Source organism: Taudactylus pleione, unplaced genomic scaffold (genome assembly GCF_031769625.1).
Source record: "Taudactylus pleione unplaced genomic scaffold, aTauple2 ptg000303l, whole genome shotgun sequence".
NCBI classification, from domain to species: Eukaryota; Metazoa; Chordata; class Amphibia; order Anura; family Myobatrachidae; genus Taudactylus; species Taudactylus pleione.
In genome coordinates, this window is record NW_028284704.1 from 418,864 (window position 1) to 435,868 (window position 17,005).

The window sequence follows — 17,005 nt, forward strand, 5'->3', positions numbered from 1 at the left end:
GTGCTGTTTCTCCCCGCATACATACATTTAAAAGCAATGGTCCCGTAACGAAAAAAGGATAATTATTACTTGGTTTAGTCGCAATGCTAGCATATAAAGAAATTAATGTTTTCTGAAACTATGGCTTAGTAAATGACAATTGGACTGTGTTTGGTGCCGTACTGATCTACTCTGTTCCCACAGCGTTCCGGTGGCATCGGTAAGAAGATCAGAACATGCGGCTATGAAATATGAATGTTAGAGAGAATAACTTCTTGAAATGTTGTACGCCATAGTTTAGACTAGATTATGCAGCGGGTAAGTGGACACAATCAGGTTGTTGGAGGCTGGGTTGTGTCTTTGCACTGACCTATGAATTGTACCGTAACGGAAGAAGCAAGAAGAGGAACCAATGAGAACCTGCCAAGGTATTCTATTGTATTGCTTATCCCAGTACGGGTATATATGTGAGTGCTCTGAAACAAGATGCCAGTCTGCAGTGTTCCTGTTTATGCTGTCGGCGGAGGTCTCAATCTTGATGCTGGTATCTGGTCCCAGAGAGCACGCATATGTATACTATACTTGGGGTCTGTATAATTTCTTTTTGCGCCTAAATTGTGTCTCTCTCTGTGTCTCACTCTCTCTGTCTGTGTATCTGTCTCTCTCTGTGTCTCTCTCTCGATGTGTCTCTCTCTCTCTCTCTGTGTCTCTGTCTCTCTCTCTGTGTCTCTGATTGTATTATCAACTGTACCTTGTGACTTTATGATTTATTTGCGCTTATTGTACACAGATCATAGCGTGTAACTGAATGTACTTTTACTTGAATAATACTTGTGCTTTCGAACCACAGATTCCAGGTCTAAGTCTTTATTTACTGTATGACTGCGTACGCAAATTAGCGTCATCCTTAGAGGTTTATAGGAAGGGTTTTAGAAGGTACAGGTAGGGGTATATAGAGGTTCATTTTAATATCGTCATAGGGATGGCCACCAACCATCGATGGTTTGCAGCAAAACATCGGTGGCTGTGGTCTCAAACATTCAATGGTTGAACCCATCGGCCATCGATGGTACAGCTGTCAATGGCCATCATTACAGTATACCATAAGTATTGCTATTTTTATCGAATACAATATTTAAAAAAATATTTTTTTTCTAAATTCGTGTTGGATAAGTTTTAAAAAGTTGCTCTTGACCTAATTCAGTCATTAAAAAACCGACAATTTCTGAGTGGTGCTTGGAAAAAATATTCGTCAGTTAAGTGGTTAATATCACCATCACACAATGGGGCAGATGTATGAAGCTCTGGGAAGTGATAAAGTGGAGAGTGATAAGCGACCAACCAATCGGCTCCCAACTGTCATTTTTCAAACACAGCATGTAACATGACAGTTGAGAGCTGAGTGGCTGGTCGTTTATCACTCTCCACTTTATCACTTCCCAGAGCTTCATACATCTGCCCCAATATTAGCTCATTCCGACTGGAATCCACCATCACGGAAGTCGGGAATCACTAAGCCTTTTCTCCCTTGGAAAGCTGTTTACACCATTAACAATTATTTGTATAGGATTTTTTTTAATCAGTATATATTTATAATTTGTGTCTCCAGATTCACATATAAGACCCTTATCAACTATTAGCTAATGCCACCATGAGTACTACATAAGCCATTTTATTGTGTACATGCATCTACAATGCTGTATACGCATTAACCTTGTAGCATGTAATAAGTGGTTATAAGATATGTTTACACATTACTTTCAGTGCAATAATAATTAGTATCTGTCATTTCCCTCTGGTGTGACAGTAAAAAGTGGAACACAAGAAGCTAAACCTTTCCACAAACACTAGTTGTTAGGTGTTGTTACTGTATATGAGCTCAGGGAGACAGATCACACAGGAGACAGCAGTGTGTAATACACACAATTAGTACATGGGGTGTGTGGGGTATATGAGCTCAGGGTGTAGGAGTGACATACTATACAGAGTGGCAGTGTGTAATACACACAATTAGTACATGGTGTGTGGGGTATATGAGCTCAGGGTGTACTATACAGAGTGGCGATCAGCACTGTGTGACGTGTGTAGTGTACAGTATGGTGTGAGTGGCTGCTGTGTGGATGGCTGGTCTGACTCTGACCCGTGACTGAGTGAGTCATGTTACCTGTCCGTGTAGTGCTAATGGAGCAGGGGGCGTGCGCACTCGGGTGACATCACCAGAGGGGCGGGGCTGCGGCAGGTCACGTGGTGGGAGCAGCGGCGTAACCGGTTCCTGGTTGCACAGTGAATGAGGAAATAGAGTGCGGGCGGCGGCAGCAGCAGCAGCACAGCAGTAGCAGACATGGCCTCCCTGTTCAAGAAGAAGACGGTGGACGGTAAGTGCCCGTCATTATATTATACACCCTGTGCCGCTGTAACTATCCCAACCTGCCTGTCACCCACTGGGCCATCAGCAACCTGTTTGCCTTCTGCAGCGCCCCTCACTGTGTGCCCTATGCTGACTGCTCTGAGTGTGCCCTTCACCCCCCCCTCCATGCGCACCTAGTGGTTTCCCTCTCTCACTGTATGCCCCCCTCCCACATGGTGCCACCCATACACCTTGCCCAGCTACATAGTGCCTCCACTCCAAACTTTACTCCTCAGTCTTGTGCTTGCCACTTGTTAACCTGCTGCCCAGCACCATCCCTTACTAACAATATGGGGTACCCCTACTCCTACCAGCCTGAATGCCTGGGGTCTCCCTGTGCAGCAGTAACCCTGTATTCTTGTATCACGTTTCTTATCCTCCAGTCCAATTCCACCTAACACTGAGCTCTAGTCAGTTGCCTATGGCAGATGCCAGTCACTGTGTGCCACCCCTCCTGTGCCCAGGATAACCCTGTACCTTGTCCTGTCTCAGTAGATGTCATTATGTCTGAGTGTCTGTTCCTCTGTGTCTGCTTCCTCCCAGCATGGCTGATACTGCAGTGTACAGTACATGTGTCTGCTACATTTATTTCCCCAATACACCTTTCAGTGCAGCCAGGTACATACATTATAATATCAGCAGCCTGATTGTGTCTGATCATCATTGTGTTTATGAACTCTGCTACAATAGAATACATGTTATTTTTGGTGCATTGATTTAGTGCTGTGTATATTCCCTGTAACTGTCTTTCAACTGTACTGTATTATAGACTTCAGATTTAATTCCTTCAGTGTTGTAGCTGCCGTTTCTTACATGCTTAATATTTCTCTGATATTATATTCAGAGAGCTGCTGCCTACTATTAGGGAAATTTGCCTTCCAGAGATTGTTTTTATCTTCTGTGTATATTATATTGAATGTGTTATATACAGGTTTATTTTTAAAGTATCGCTCAACAATGCAGCTCTGAAAACTGCTGGTGTTAAACTAGCAAACTGTGCAACCTGATGGTATTATATTTTTCTAAAACTTAATATATAATGTATGTATTATATAATTTTTTTTTTAAATCGGTCATGTTTTAACACCTTACAGGGTGAGTTACTATTGTACACACTTCTTTCCGGAAGTTGTTTTTTTTTTTTTTCTCCCTGGTAATACTATTTACACACGTGATATTGCGTGTGACTCGAAACTGACGTCACTTACTCATCAGGTGATCACAGGGGCAGGACAAAAAATTCTGACTCAGACTTTCTAACTGATGGAGGTGAAACACTTTTTATTTTTATCCTCTGACATACAAGTGGCACCGTTGACTCCTGTATAAGTAAAGGTCATCGATTATTGCTGAAATTTGGAGTTCGTAAGAACTCGGGATTCAATGCACCTCCTCCATGTAAAGCTATTGATAAAACAAAACTTTTTATAATTCCATTCTTGTGAACGATACAAATTTTTACAGAGCACCCAAATGTATTTATTTGTAAATGACTGTAAATGACTGCAAACCAAGCTTTTGGAATTCACTGAAAACACCATTCCTGAGTATAATTTGTTTGTCTCCTATTGTCCAGTTCATCCGCTCATGCCTGTCTGTTTCCTTTGTCATTCACGAAACAAGTTAATATCTGAATTCCACTGCCCCATTTTTAGCAAATATCAAGCAGATCTCTGTCTCTCTCTCTCTCTCTCTCTCTCAATACTGTTTACTGTCAACTAATAAAGTATACAGTATTTTTGCAAATAGAGCATTACTAGCACTCCTACCCTAAACGACATGGTAACCCTAGGTTTGCTTCTGTGTCTCAATTAAGATATCTGTACTACATGGTAGACTGGCTCCCTATGTCAGGGTTTGCCAAACTTTGTCTTCCAAGCATACTAACAATCTAAGTTTTAAGGATAGCCATATTTCAGCTCAGTTATTTTGATTTAACCATCTGTGCTCAAGCATTGATATTCTGGGCTGTTAAGGTGCCTTGAGCGCAGAGTTTGGGAAACGCAGCCCTATGGAACGTGTAGGATGTGGCAGTTGCTTTGTCTGTTCTCTCCCTCTTGTGAATTTGCTAGTGTCTATAGCGCACTGAGATCCAGCATTTTCCCCTATGTTATCCTTTCTGTGGAAGAAAAACGCTACTTGCTACAATACCAGTTACATTTATGTTGGCTGCAGTGACCGTACATCAGGCAGAAACTTATAAAGCAGCTTGAAATGCTTCCAGGCTACGAGTGGGAAATAAGTCCGTCTTTACTCTCTGACTCTGTATTCCAAGTGACACAATGACAAATCTAATTAGTGTAAAATTGCACTTCCAGTGTTGTTACTCTGGAGGATTGAGGGTGTCATACGCTGCATTTTATTACCTGCTCTGGACATATTCTAAAATTAGGAGCCAGCAATTCTGTAACCCAGGATTTTCTAAACTCTGTCCTCAAGACACCCTAACAGTCCAGGTTGTAGGGATATTCATGCTTAATCACAGATGGTTAAATAAAATTGACGCACTCATCTTATGCTTGGATAGCCTTAAAACTTGGACTGTTGTGGTTCCTTGAGGACTGAGTTTGGGTAACACTGATGTAACCTAATATGTAGCATAAAGAGGGACCTAAGCAAATGAACAGGTGGTGTTATATGAAAGCAAAAAAAAAAATATATATATATATATATATATTAGTGCCTATTATCATTCTTTGTTTTCACTGAGTATATGATGCGCACTCTGTTATAGCCTTATGTCCCTATACTGTAAATGGCCATGTACCCACGAGGTATGTACCTTTAAAATATAGTAATGCAGCAGCATGGATTAATTAGGATTAGTTCCCATTATTAACTACTATGCGGAGTCCGATTACTGAGCATAACTCCCCTGGACTGCACGCCTGCAATGACAGCGTGGTTACTAGGTTGCTGGTTAGGCAGAGAACACAAGATGACACCTGTGATTGCCAGGGTACATTTCTTTGTTAACCTACACAACCATGTTCTGCCAGCCCTATAATTAGTGACATATTGATTCAGATTACAAGCTCAGATAATTGATGACATATATAATAGAAATAATGTTTATGTGCAAATATATTGGCTCTTTTTTTCAGAACACCAGAAATGAGGTTATTGGATGTAAAGGTGAATGAGATGGGGGTTACAGCAGGCCGGTCCTGTACAAGTTGCACTGTTAGTGGCAGCCAGGCCCTGATTTCATGACCTCATCTTAATTCAGTCTGCAGCCATCTTCTTTTTTTTTTTTTTTGAACCATAAGGCCATAGCATTACATCAAATCTTCTAGCACTGGGGCAGCAATCCCGGGATAGGGTCCCCTCATTGATGTACTATTATAGGGTGTGGGGACATGCACATATCAGCTGTAACGGGAAGTCAGTATTGTTTGTTTTATATTTACGTTTATGGCACAGACACTGCCCTTACACAGATTACATGGAAAAGTCACAGTTCTCCATTATTTATGCCTCAGTGATGTCACTGACTCCCAGTAAATTGATGCTTCTTTGACTCTAATATTTGTCCAGCTGACAAAATGGCAGCCACCACGCTGTGAAGACCACAAGGTCACTATAAACTCTTCTTACTGAACAGATATGAAGTGCACCAAGCTTCCCATAGTTGTTAATTTCTACTTAATAGGGCAGATTCAATTAAACGCTCCTACGCACATTTCCAGATATTCCGTTACGGACATTGCTCATTTATCCTTGTACCTCTATGGTACCACAGGCTTAATTAAATCTACCACTTTGAAAGGATCTGTATTACACCCTGTCTGAAAAAAAATAGTAAATAGGGATTTTTTTTTTTTAAATCTAAAATTTCTCCTGTCATCCTAGACCACTGCTTTATTGTAAAGAATCTACTTTTATGGCCTTAAAGGGACATTGAAGCTGAGAACTAATTACGGCTGTAAACACTCTTAATTAGATTTAATATACCCCCTGAGCAGTGTTTATATCTCCCTTTTCTTCCAGTTTGATATTCAGCACTAAGGGGTACCAGAAGGTGAAAGCTGTATTATAAGCTGATGGATATGAGATACAGTGGCCTTAAATCTTAAGCTATAAACTATTTATATGTGCAGTCATCCTGTAGCTCCAGCAGTTTATTAGAGCGTTCATCAGTGATCAGATAATTGACCCTGCACGTTTTATCACAAACATTATTAAACAATTTTTTTTTTGTCTTGGAGCAGTAGTACAAAGCGGATGAGAGGAGTGCACGTACATCATACGGAATTTAATCAGACCCTTCTCTTCCTCCTTACAGATATAATAAAGGAGCAGAATAAGGAGTTAAGAGGCACTCAGAGGGCTATAACCAGAGACCGAACAGCTTTGGAAAAGCAGGAGAAGCAGCTGGTAAGGGGATGAACCACTCCTGGACCTTTTTTTTAGTGGTTCTGTTTTATGTCCTTCAGTACAAGTCTTATTCAGCAGGAGGATGACTTTTGTGTTGTAGGTCTTAATCCTTCAATCGTTTTCTTCTACTTGGAAATTAACGACCTTCTTTCAGGGTACATACAGTGGTAATTATATTAGTCTGGAATATAGCAAAGTGCACTAAAATAGAATATGATTAATATGCCTGTGTCAAGAGACTGGAATGTAATGTGCCAAGCCTTTTATTGGTACTCTACCCGAATGCAGGCTGCCGTACCTGGGGTTGTTTCCTGCCCGAACATAAATGCAAAATTTATGAGCTCAATAAATATAGATTTCAGTCAAATTCCAAAGATCTTGATTTTCAGCCACTTCTTGTAGGCCGATATTTTCTCAGTATCCTATTTGTACTTACTGGTTTGTTGCTTTTTATTACATGCTTTAAGTCTTAAACCTCCATTGATTTCATGGTTTTATTTACACTTGATATGAACTCCATCTGTACTCTCATTTACAGACTCCTATGTAACCGATTTCTAGTCCTGTCCTTATCTGCCACTGTGTTTAGTTTTTATGGGATTGGGACACGTTTACTGTAGACAGGATTTTTAGGTTGCACATGTATATAGAGAGGTGCATAATTTAAACACAATTTGTATAGCCCGCAGCTAAGATAGTTGTGAAAAGTACCATGCCATAATCATCGTCATTGTTAGGTGTCCCAACACCGAAAAGTCTATTATAGGAAAAAAACAATTGTGCAGCAATTCAGAACAAGAACATAGTAGTTTGATGGGAAATGTACAGACATGAGAGAGATTAGAGAGAGGTCCTGCTCTAGAGAGTTTATAATATATAGGCTGAGGGCAATGGATAGTGTACTGGCAAATAGAGGGTTTGAAGAGTCTTATCGCTCAGGGTAGGCAGTTCCAGAAACGAGGAGCAGCGCAGAAGTAGTCTGGGAGACAGGAGTGAGAGATGGTGATAAGAGAGAGAGGAGACTACTAACAAGCCTGATGCAGATCTAAGACGGCATGAGGGCCATACTCTCATCTCATGGTGAAGTAATTTGTGTGAGGTGTTTGAAGATGAGATCGCTGTTAAACCAGTGTTACATATTTCTTAGAGTGGTGCTGTAGATGTTCAATAGAAAGAAAAGAAGGTCCATCTCGCTGCGCCATTAACGACCACTTGTAGTGCGGATAGATTGGTGAGGGGCAGACTAGATAGCAGAAGTTACTATAGTTAAAGCTGGAGATAATGAGTGAATGATTAAGTAGTTTGGCGATGTCCAGAGAGAGAGAGTGTGAGAAAGAGGTGACATGACCGCATGGGGGTACTAGATGTGTGGAGTAAGGGAGAGGATGGATTCTGGATGACACCAAGGCGGCAAGCATGGGCTCTGGGGGGAGAGTGACTTCCGTAGTGAGAGGGTCTGAGGGGATAGGACACTAGGAAGAGGGCAGATAACATACTGGACGTGCTGAGCTTTAGGTAGTGTTAGGACATAAAACTGAGATGTTGGAGTAGTAGTTGGACCTTTCGTTATATGCCCTTAGTATTATTAAAGTCTTGATACCACTTTACCTCTCTCAATATGCCAGATGTAGGAGCAGTACATGACCTGTTCCCACCAGCTTTATTGGCTTGTTCTATCAAAAAGTCAGCTCTTCTGCCTCTTGTAAAAACTAATTGAACTTGATTTAAGCCCCACTTCCCCATAGTGATGTATGTATGTATTGTTGCGTGGCAACAATTTTTTTTTTGGAGTCTAAATAAACTTTATTTCTCTCTGGTGTTCATTTTAGGGCTGTAGGATAAGGACCCCTTCTCATGTTTTTCTGTCTTTTTCCAACAAGTTGGCTATGCACGTTAACCACTTGTCTATTTAGATACCTAAAATGTATATAGATAATTTATCCTTTATTTAGTGTAATTGTACATTTTTAAAATAACTTATTGAATGAAAAAGCAGAACCAGGTGTGGTCCCCAGTGAGACCTCCACTGTTCGGCCAATTCTCGGCCTCATTAAACCCTTCAACTGCGAGGCCTGGAGGACACGTCCTCATCCTGGGAATGTGGGTTTTGAAGTCTTTTCCAAAGGAAATTTAGCATCTAATAGTAGGGAGTCAGGTTTTATGTAAGAGTACAATTAAGTTCTCCAAATTAAGATAAATGAAGCTATAGCTACATATTTCCATGTCTGGATTAACCAGTGCATTACACGAGATAATTCTATCCAAGCCTTGTCTACTCCACAGCTAGGATTCAAGACATAAAAAAAAATGTAAGTTTGTCTGTCTATCATGGAATCTATAGTACGGTCAACTTCCAGTGTGCTCTACGCATGCAGCTTTAAATTGTTACGATCCTATTTCGTTTTTCTCCTCAGGAAATGGAAATAAAAAAGATGGCGAAGACGGGTAACAAAGACGCTTGCAAGGTGCTGGCAAAGCAATTGGTACAGCTGCGTAAGCAAAAAACTCGAACCTACGCCGTCAGTTCAAAGGTTACATCCATGTCCACGCAGACCAAAGTCATGAGCTCACAGATGAAGATGGCCGGAGCTATGTCCACCACAGCTAAGGTGAGGTCCTCACCGACATCAAACCGAATAGGACTTTATGAAACCACATTCTGCATGTGTGTGTGTGGGGAGCAGTCTGCGGCCGGATATTGCCATGTACAGATTCGCCTTCATATAGTTATTTACACTTTCAATGTGTGACTGTAATTAGAAGTCGTTTCGTCCTGTTCCTCCTTTTGAAGCACTATGTTCTGGTTTGGAGTGATCTGACATTTTTGTGTTGTAGACAATGCAAGCTGTCAACAAGAAAATGGACCCACAGAAAACGCTTCAGACAATGCAGAATTTCCAGAAAGAAAATATGAAAATGGAAATGACAGAAGAAATGAGTAAGTCCTGTTTATTTATTGTAATCCCTTCCCGCTCAGCCATACAGATTTATTTTTTGTCCGTTTTCAGTCATCGTTGCTCATACAAAGAAAACTTGTTTCTTTTCTTTTTTCTTTCTGTTGGCCTCTTCCTACCATGTGCAGCAGAGTCATTTGTGTCTATGAAACAGTTTCCCTGCTCTTTAGTAGAGCAAACACAATCAAATATCAGTCTCTTTGCAAGGGCTCCCCCATGTGGCAGACAGCTGTAAATGTCTACAGCATTACAGACTACCAGCTGGCTACTTTTTATTACTATTGTTGTGAACCGATTGGCCAGCAACATTTTGGTATTAAAACTTATTTGATTTGTACCTGTATAAATATGTTAATGTGAATTATTAATACTGCTACTTAATCTGTTTTACATGTGGCATCTATATAGGGCAGCATGTCGTTCAGATCGGGCTTAGAGTTTGCAGCTGAGCATGCTGTGACTAGTAGTTCCACAACAGTTGCAAAGCCACATGGTACCTTAACATCTTATACACTTTTTTTTTTTTTTTTTTAAGATTTGCTTATTGGCATAAGTGGGTTATATTGGTACTAAAGATTGTATCTTCTTTGTAATGATTTTCTGACATTTAGGGGGAATTCAATTACATGCGAAGGGTGCGAATTTGGCGCTGCCATGGCGTTTAAACGCCGGCAACGGCAGCCCGTCTCGCACCCTTCACCCAGATGCGCAGTTGGCTCAAAAGTGCTCTCTACCCTATGGGGTAGCGAACACTCTTCAGCGAGATCCTGCCGTCGTAAAGTGTGGCAGCTGCCGTGCAGATTTGGGTGGGCTAATGTATTCGCTCTTAATTGAATTCCCCCCCTTAATATTGCATTTATTGTAATAGAATATAAAATAATAGATAATAAGGTACACTTTGCTGATCTGAAGAAAGCTGGTAGAAATAACTTAAAATCTTATAACATCTTACGGAAGAAATAAAGCATATAAAATGGGTAATAAACATACAATACCAAATTGTGGGTCTGATTCACTACCGTACGCAACTGCGATTACACACGCAATCGGTCGATTGTTGCATTCTGCGCAAGCATCGCAGTGTGTGAACTAGCTATTTAGATAGAGACTGCGATCGCAGAGGCTACGCAGATCCATCGCAGAGTGATTGACAGGGAGCACCATTTGGGGTGGTGGGTCATGGAAACGCAGGCGTGCTAGTGCGTTCAGACGCCATTGCAGGGGCGTGCATAATTAGAGACTACGATGCCCTGCGCAGTCTGAGGTCTCATAGCGTTCGTGGTTGTTAGCAATTTCTGAGTAAGGTCAGAGCTTGTGCGTGAGGCTGCGATGGTACTCCATGTTACCGATGGTTTCAGTCTTGATAAACATTAAGGATGTGTGTAAGGAAAGTGGGCGTCCTTATGTAGTGCTGCGACGGCATAGCAATCGCAATTGATTAACATACTATCGCAGTCCGTAATGAATCGGGCCCTGTGTCAGATCTTCAAACATTTTACAATCATCTGGAAGGGAAAAAGTACATATTAATGTTTGCATTTTTGCAAGGATCAGAACGAAAACGGGAAAAAAAAATATTCTGTTAGGAATTATCTGTTTTTGCAAATGGAGGTTTGGTCCCACATGGCAGGGTATCCAAGAAGAGAATGAAGGGTTATGAGGTGCTTTAAGAGATTCATTTAAGACTTTGGGCAGGATAGGAGGTGTCTCTGGGATGATGGGGGGGTGGGGGAGAGTTGTGCACTGGTTAAGGAACCCCCTTCCCCACCATCATCCCAGAGACACCTCCTGCCCTGCACCAAGTCTTAAATGAATCTCTGTATAATGTACCAGGGAGACCCATATCTCTTCAAATGTATGTTGTTAGTGAAAGTAGACTGTTATAATTTCCATGCATGCTATTTACGAGACATAGTTATGAAAGATCCAAAATGGAGGGTTATCTGGATGTTCTTTGCATTGGCCAGTAAGTGGAAGGACCATTTTTCACTTTGTTTGCTTACATCCTGGAGAGGAGACAGCACCAGGGACCTCTAACTAAATGTTGTTCCAGCATGGAGTGACCTTTGTCCCAGAATGGAGCTATTCATTGGCACGTCCACCCTATGTGTCCAAACCCATCTACAACAGATTGGGCTGGCTGTCTAGGGTGTAATACCAAACTATAGCAGTTTTATATATATATATATATACAGCTTTTTTTCTTTTTCTTTTTTTTTTTAATCCTGGTGGTTAGTGAGTTGGTGGGAAGTCCCTTTCTGACCTCCTGCTCGTTTGGTCTCTCACCCGCTCTCTTTCTTGGAGCCAAAAGCAACAACAGCCAGTAAGTTGTATATAGGAGGGATCCTACCTTGTCTAATATGGGATCTCAAACCGAGCTCCTCCAATGGAGTTAAATCCCAGGAAGCCTCTGCTGGAGGAAGTGACATAAGAAACTGTCTCACCTGAGAGAATTAAAAATGACCCTTGATGTTTGGCTCTGTGTCTGTTATAAATATGACGTTTGTTTGTGTCCTATACAGTAAATGACACCTTGGATGATATTTTCGATGCATCTGAAGATGAGGAAGAAAGCCAAGATATTGTCAATCAGGTGTTAGATGAAATTGGAATTGAGATCTCAGGAAAGGTAAGTGGGCGCGTATTTGTGTGTAAGTAAGACATGCCGTAGCGTTCCATTGCCATTACAGGCCTTTACAATTTCAGAAATGAAATAAAAGAATAAAAATTCCTTGTTGGTGCCTGATAAAACCTGTGTGTAGTTCGAAAGTGGTTGATTAGAATTACAATGGACCCTGCTGCTGGTCTATGGGGTAGTCCGCCTTCTATGTAGAAGAGAAAATAAACCGCGCTGGGTACTGAGTTGAATAAACCAATAAAATTAAGAAAGAGAAAAGAAAATCCTTTTTATTAATAAGGTTGTGAACCAGTAGAATATAGTAAAATTTATAGCACTTTATTGCAATTAAACTGTAAATATATAGCTCCAGGTTCTAACCTTTCATAGTACTAACTGCATACAATAATAACACTATAGTGTTTCTTATATCTATGTATTTGCTGCGGATCACGCATAACTGCTCTCCTGTTCACTTTTCAGATGGCAAAAGCACCGTCTGCTGCCAAAGGCCTTCCCTCGGCGTCTACTGCCAAATCATCAACCATTTCCGATGAAGAGATAGAACGCCAACTCAAGGCTCTGGGGGTAGATTAACACTTGCACGATTGTAACCCCTCTGCTCTGTGTGGACTTGTATCTTGGCTACCAATGGAACTGCACAATACCTGCTTTACAGAAGATTTATTTTTTAAAGAGGATTGAAGGAACCCACGTGGCTTTTGCTCGTTTATGGACACTACAGTGACTTGTGTAATACTAATTGTATATAGGACAGTAACCCCTTTATTCTGTACAAACTTCCCATCTTCTCTCACAAGGCAGATGTCTCCAGTCTGCATCAGTGTAAAATTCTGTAAAATGTTCCTACTTGAGCTCAGCGGGCGTATATATATGTTTTCTTTGTGGACTTATAAGTGGCTACTAACAAGCTACACAAGAGTTGTTTATAATGATACATACCTTGTATTGCTAGGCTATGGACTACTGTATGACTCTTCAGCCATGTGCATGGTAACCGATTCCCAAGTTGCATGTCAATTACTTTATTAATTCTGACCTGTTCTTAACAAAACACATGAATATGTCTAGTTTGCCTTTGACTCATGGGCTCATTGGCATTACTGCAAAGTTTTATTAGTCCTTTGGATGAGTCCAGGCAAAGGGTTTTTATTTAGAAGGGCACTTGGTTACGTATCGGGACTGTCCCAATTCTCAGCCATTCAGATTTACCAACCTACGCAATAATAAATGTGAGGTTTATGAGTACCTGGAATTTCTTTGTGCTGTAGAATTGTCTTTTGCTTGTAGGTAAGAGCTCATATCTAATTCTAAACGCTTTACATCTAATGACGTCCCATGCTGAATATTAGACCTGCCATTTTTGTAGTTAGTACTTTTTAACATTTTTGTTTTTTCATTAGTAGATTGCTGTTGAATTTGAAGATATTGGAAACCATGGTTTTATTAGTTTTCTTTTTCATGTTCTGTTAACCTCTGAATGTGTGCCTTTTGTAAATTAAAGCCTTATCATAACATCACTTTGTTTCTCGGCCAGGTCGTTCTTGTATATAATAATGCCATGATAAATAACATACACAATTATGGCCTTTAATAGTAACAATCTATGGTTTAAAATCTTTCTGTATGCTATATACAGGAAGTGGTAACTGTATGCAATAATGGTACAATGGATATGTTCTTTAATAGTACATTCATTCCATAGTAAGTTTCAGAAACATTGATGACTTTGTGACTGGAGTTTATGTTGCTATTTAATTTGCAGTGAATTATTCTATGCTAAGCCATGTCTGTTTCTATGCTTTTATATCTTGTGAAAGTCACAGATGGTCGGCAGATGTGACAGACTGCACCTTAGTGAATCTACCCCCAAGTGTTTACAAAATGAGTTGATCCAGTGCACAGAAAAATCATATAAATAAGCATAACGTAGCAAATGGTTTTGAAGTTAAGTATTTTACATGTTGTATAGATCCTGCGCATGCATTGTGTTGGCTACTACTCTGACTCTGGACCATTGGGCACAATGTGTGGTCCTATTTCCATGGGAGCAGAGTGTGTACTGCCTGATAAAACGGTAAATGGGGTGCAGGGGGATGGTAAGGATAGCTATGAGAGGGGCAGTGAAGATAGAATGTGAGAAATGAAGGTGCAAATGATGATATACATGTGTAACAATGGAAAAGGTATGAGATATGGTCAACTCCAATAACATAAAAGTCAAAAGTAGTACTAAAGCTAGCTACAGACTGTCCAATTTATTTTCATCGGACGAGAAACAGGGCGATTTTTCAGCAAATTGCCTGCGCCAATATCTGTGCTACACATTATGCAATTTTGCCATAGAAGCTAGCGATTTTTCACCACACTGATTTTACATATGTCCACCCACAAGGAGGATGACCTAGTGACAGGAGAACATAGGAAACATGGGCAGATCATTGAAAATGCGCACACGCTGCTCCTTATCGGGTATTTGAGACCGAGATTTTCATTCTTGACCGACAGATAATCGAAGAAATGCGTTTGTGGATGTTTTCTTATCATTTTATCGGTGAAACGCTGAAACGATCGTTCATACACACTACAATAAATCGGGCTGATAACCCAATTATTCGCAACCCGGGCCAATAATTGTATAGTGTGTAGGTAGCTTTATCTTTGTTAATTCAAGCACTCGTTATTCAATTTTGTTCCGCCACTTGTTGGTGTACCCATAGGGGTTGGGTATGAAATCCCGACTGGGGTGCCGCTGGTCAGAATATCGATAGCAGCATTCCGACAGCCAGAATCCCGACACCCATAGGAACTAACGGTAAGTGTTTTCCTAAACACCCCCCCCAGGACCTAAGCCTAACCTCCTCCTAACACCCCAATCCTTACTTTCGGGATGCTGACGGTTGGGATACTGGTTCAGAGATACCGACCTGATGAGATTCCAGCGCCGGGATTTAGACAGTCAGCATCCCGCACGCCAGAATGCCGACTACATCCCTACACATAGCCCTAGAGGAAGATATAATGTAATCCACATTGATGTTCCCCTATCCATTCCTTCAGCATCCTGACATCAAAGTAAGGCATATAGGGGGACATCTATCAAAGCTAAAGGAGAGGTTCCCAAACGTGGTCCTCAAGGCTCCTCGACAGTTTAGGTTTTCGAGATATCTGTGGTTGAACACAGGTGTTAAATTGAATTGACTGAGGTACTAATGAAGTCGCCTATGGTCAACCATGGATATCCTTAAAACCGGAACTGTTGGGGAGCCTTGATTACCGCGTTTGGGAACCCCTGTCCTAAAGAATGGAGACGTTTCGCAAAGCAACCAGTCAGCTTCTACCTATCATTTTATAGCATATACTTGACAAATGAGAGCTTGCTTGCTATGGGCGAGTTCCCCACTTTTTAGGAGCTTTGATACATCTCCCCCATAATCTGTCACAACCTGCCAGCTGTACATTGCCTGGAAATCCACCTCTGCTTCTGTGTGTCAGACTGTTACTGTACTGTGATAAATAACCGAAGCAAAACCTGGCAGCCTTGGGCCATACACTTTAACCTGATGCTTCTCTGCACAACTAGACAAATCCAAGACAGTATATAGACTTTATTACACTCCTATTAAGTGTCCTCTTGGGTCTAATAGTGCTCAATGTGTGTTAGTTTATTTTAGGCATGATACTCCAATTTACAGAATAAAGCCCTTATTCAGAACTCATGGTTCTCCTAAACATAAAACAAAAAACCTATTTAGAGGTCAAACTACTCCTCCTTCCCCACCTACCCATCCACACACATCTCCACCATCTCTGGTCTATCCTTCCCTTTCTTCCACTGTCTGTAGCTTCAAACGCTCTGCTCTGTATAGCCCCATGACTGCCAGCTCTGTATATCGCCATGGCTGCCTAGTCTACGCTAACTAGAGCTATACATTTATTGAGCTGGGCCAAAGCTTCCATTTTTAGAGCTAATTAAATTCTATGTAAATGGTAATAACACTATTCTTGTATTTTTGACAGTGCTTTTATTTTACTTGGCAAGACGGGCTTTTAGGATTCAAGTATATATTTTGTTAGAGGCAGAACACAGTTGTCCAAATGTTCTAGATTTAATAGGCTGTCATATGTGGCGCTGTACCCACTGATACGGTGAAAAAGCTGCTAAGTGTGGGCTGTGTTGCTTGGCCTGTTTACCGTATGTGGCTATAAATATTTGTTATGCTTTTTGCCTATATATTCAGTCTGCAGATTGCTGAATTTGTCTTTGGACGGACGATCTATCATCTATAGAAAAAATGGGCACTAATTCCAACAGTGCCAATAACACCAAGGAAAGGGAAATATGTTTCAAGACTTATTGTATCTCTTTTTCAAGCTTGATGTTTCAAAGCATCACGCCCACCATCAGCTCCCCAGATCTCCCAGGACCAGATAGCGAATGCAGCCACTGTAAGCATGGGCCTAATTCAGAGATGTACATCTAGTGTTCCTGCAATATCGCTTGCAGTGCCCCAAATGCCAGCTGCATGTCAATCATGCTGTGGCATTTGGGGGTGGAGACTGGCAGTGCTCCAGAAAACAGGGCGAGTTTTCTGATTGTTTTCTGGGCGTGCCAACTCCAGTGGCAGCGTCCTTTGGCGCAGCTTCGCC

The 17,005-nt window shown here is 41.1% G+C and overlaps 1 protein-coding gene across 1 annotated transcript; it reads left to right on the forward strand.

Moving 5' to 3' along the window:
* The first annotated feature begins 2,194 nt into the window (after positions 1-2,194).
* Positions 2,195-13,875, forward strand: CHMP2B (charged multivesicular body protein 2B). The gene is made up of 6 exons (XM_088442037.1): positions 2,195-2,354; positions 6,672-6,763; positions 9,178-9,372; positions 9,599-9,701; positions 12,240-12,346; positions 12,818-13,875. The coding sequence occupies exons 1-6, from the start codon at positions 2,321-2,323 to the stop codon at positions 12,929-12,931; spliced, it is 645 nt and encodes a 214-aa protein (XP_088298163.1). The 5' UTR covers positions 2,195-2,320; the 3' UTR covers positions 12,932-13,875.
* The last annotated feature ends 3,130 nt before the right edge of the window (positions 13,876-17,005 follow it).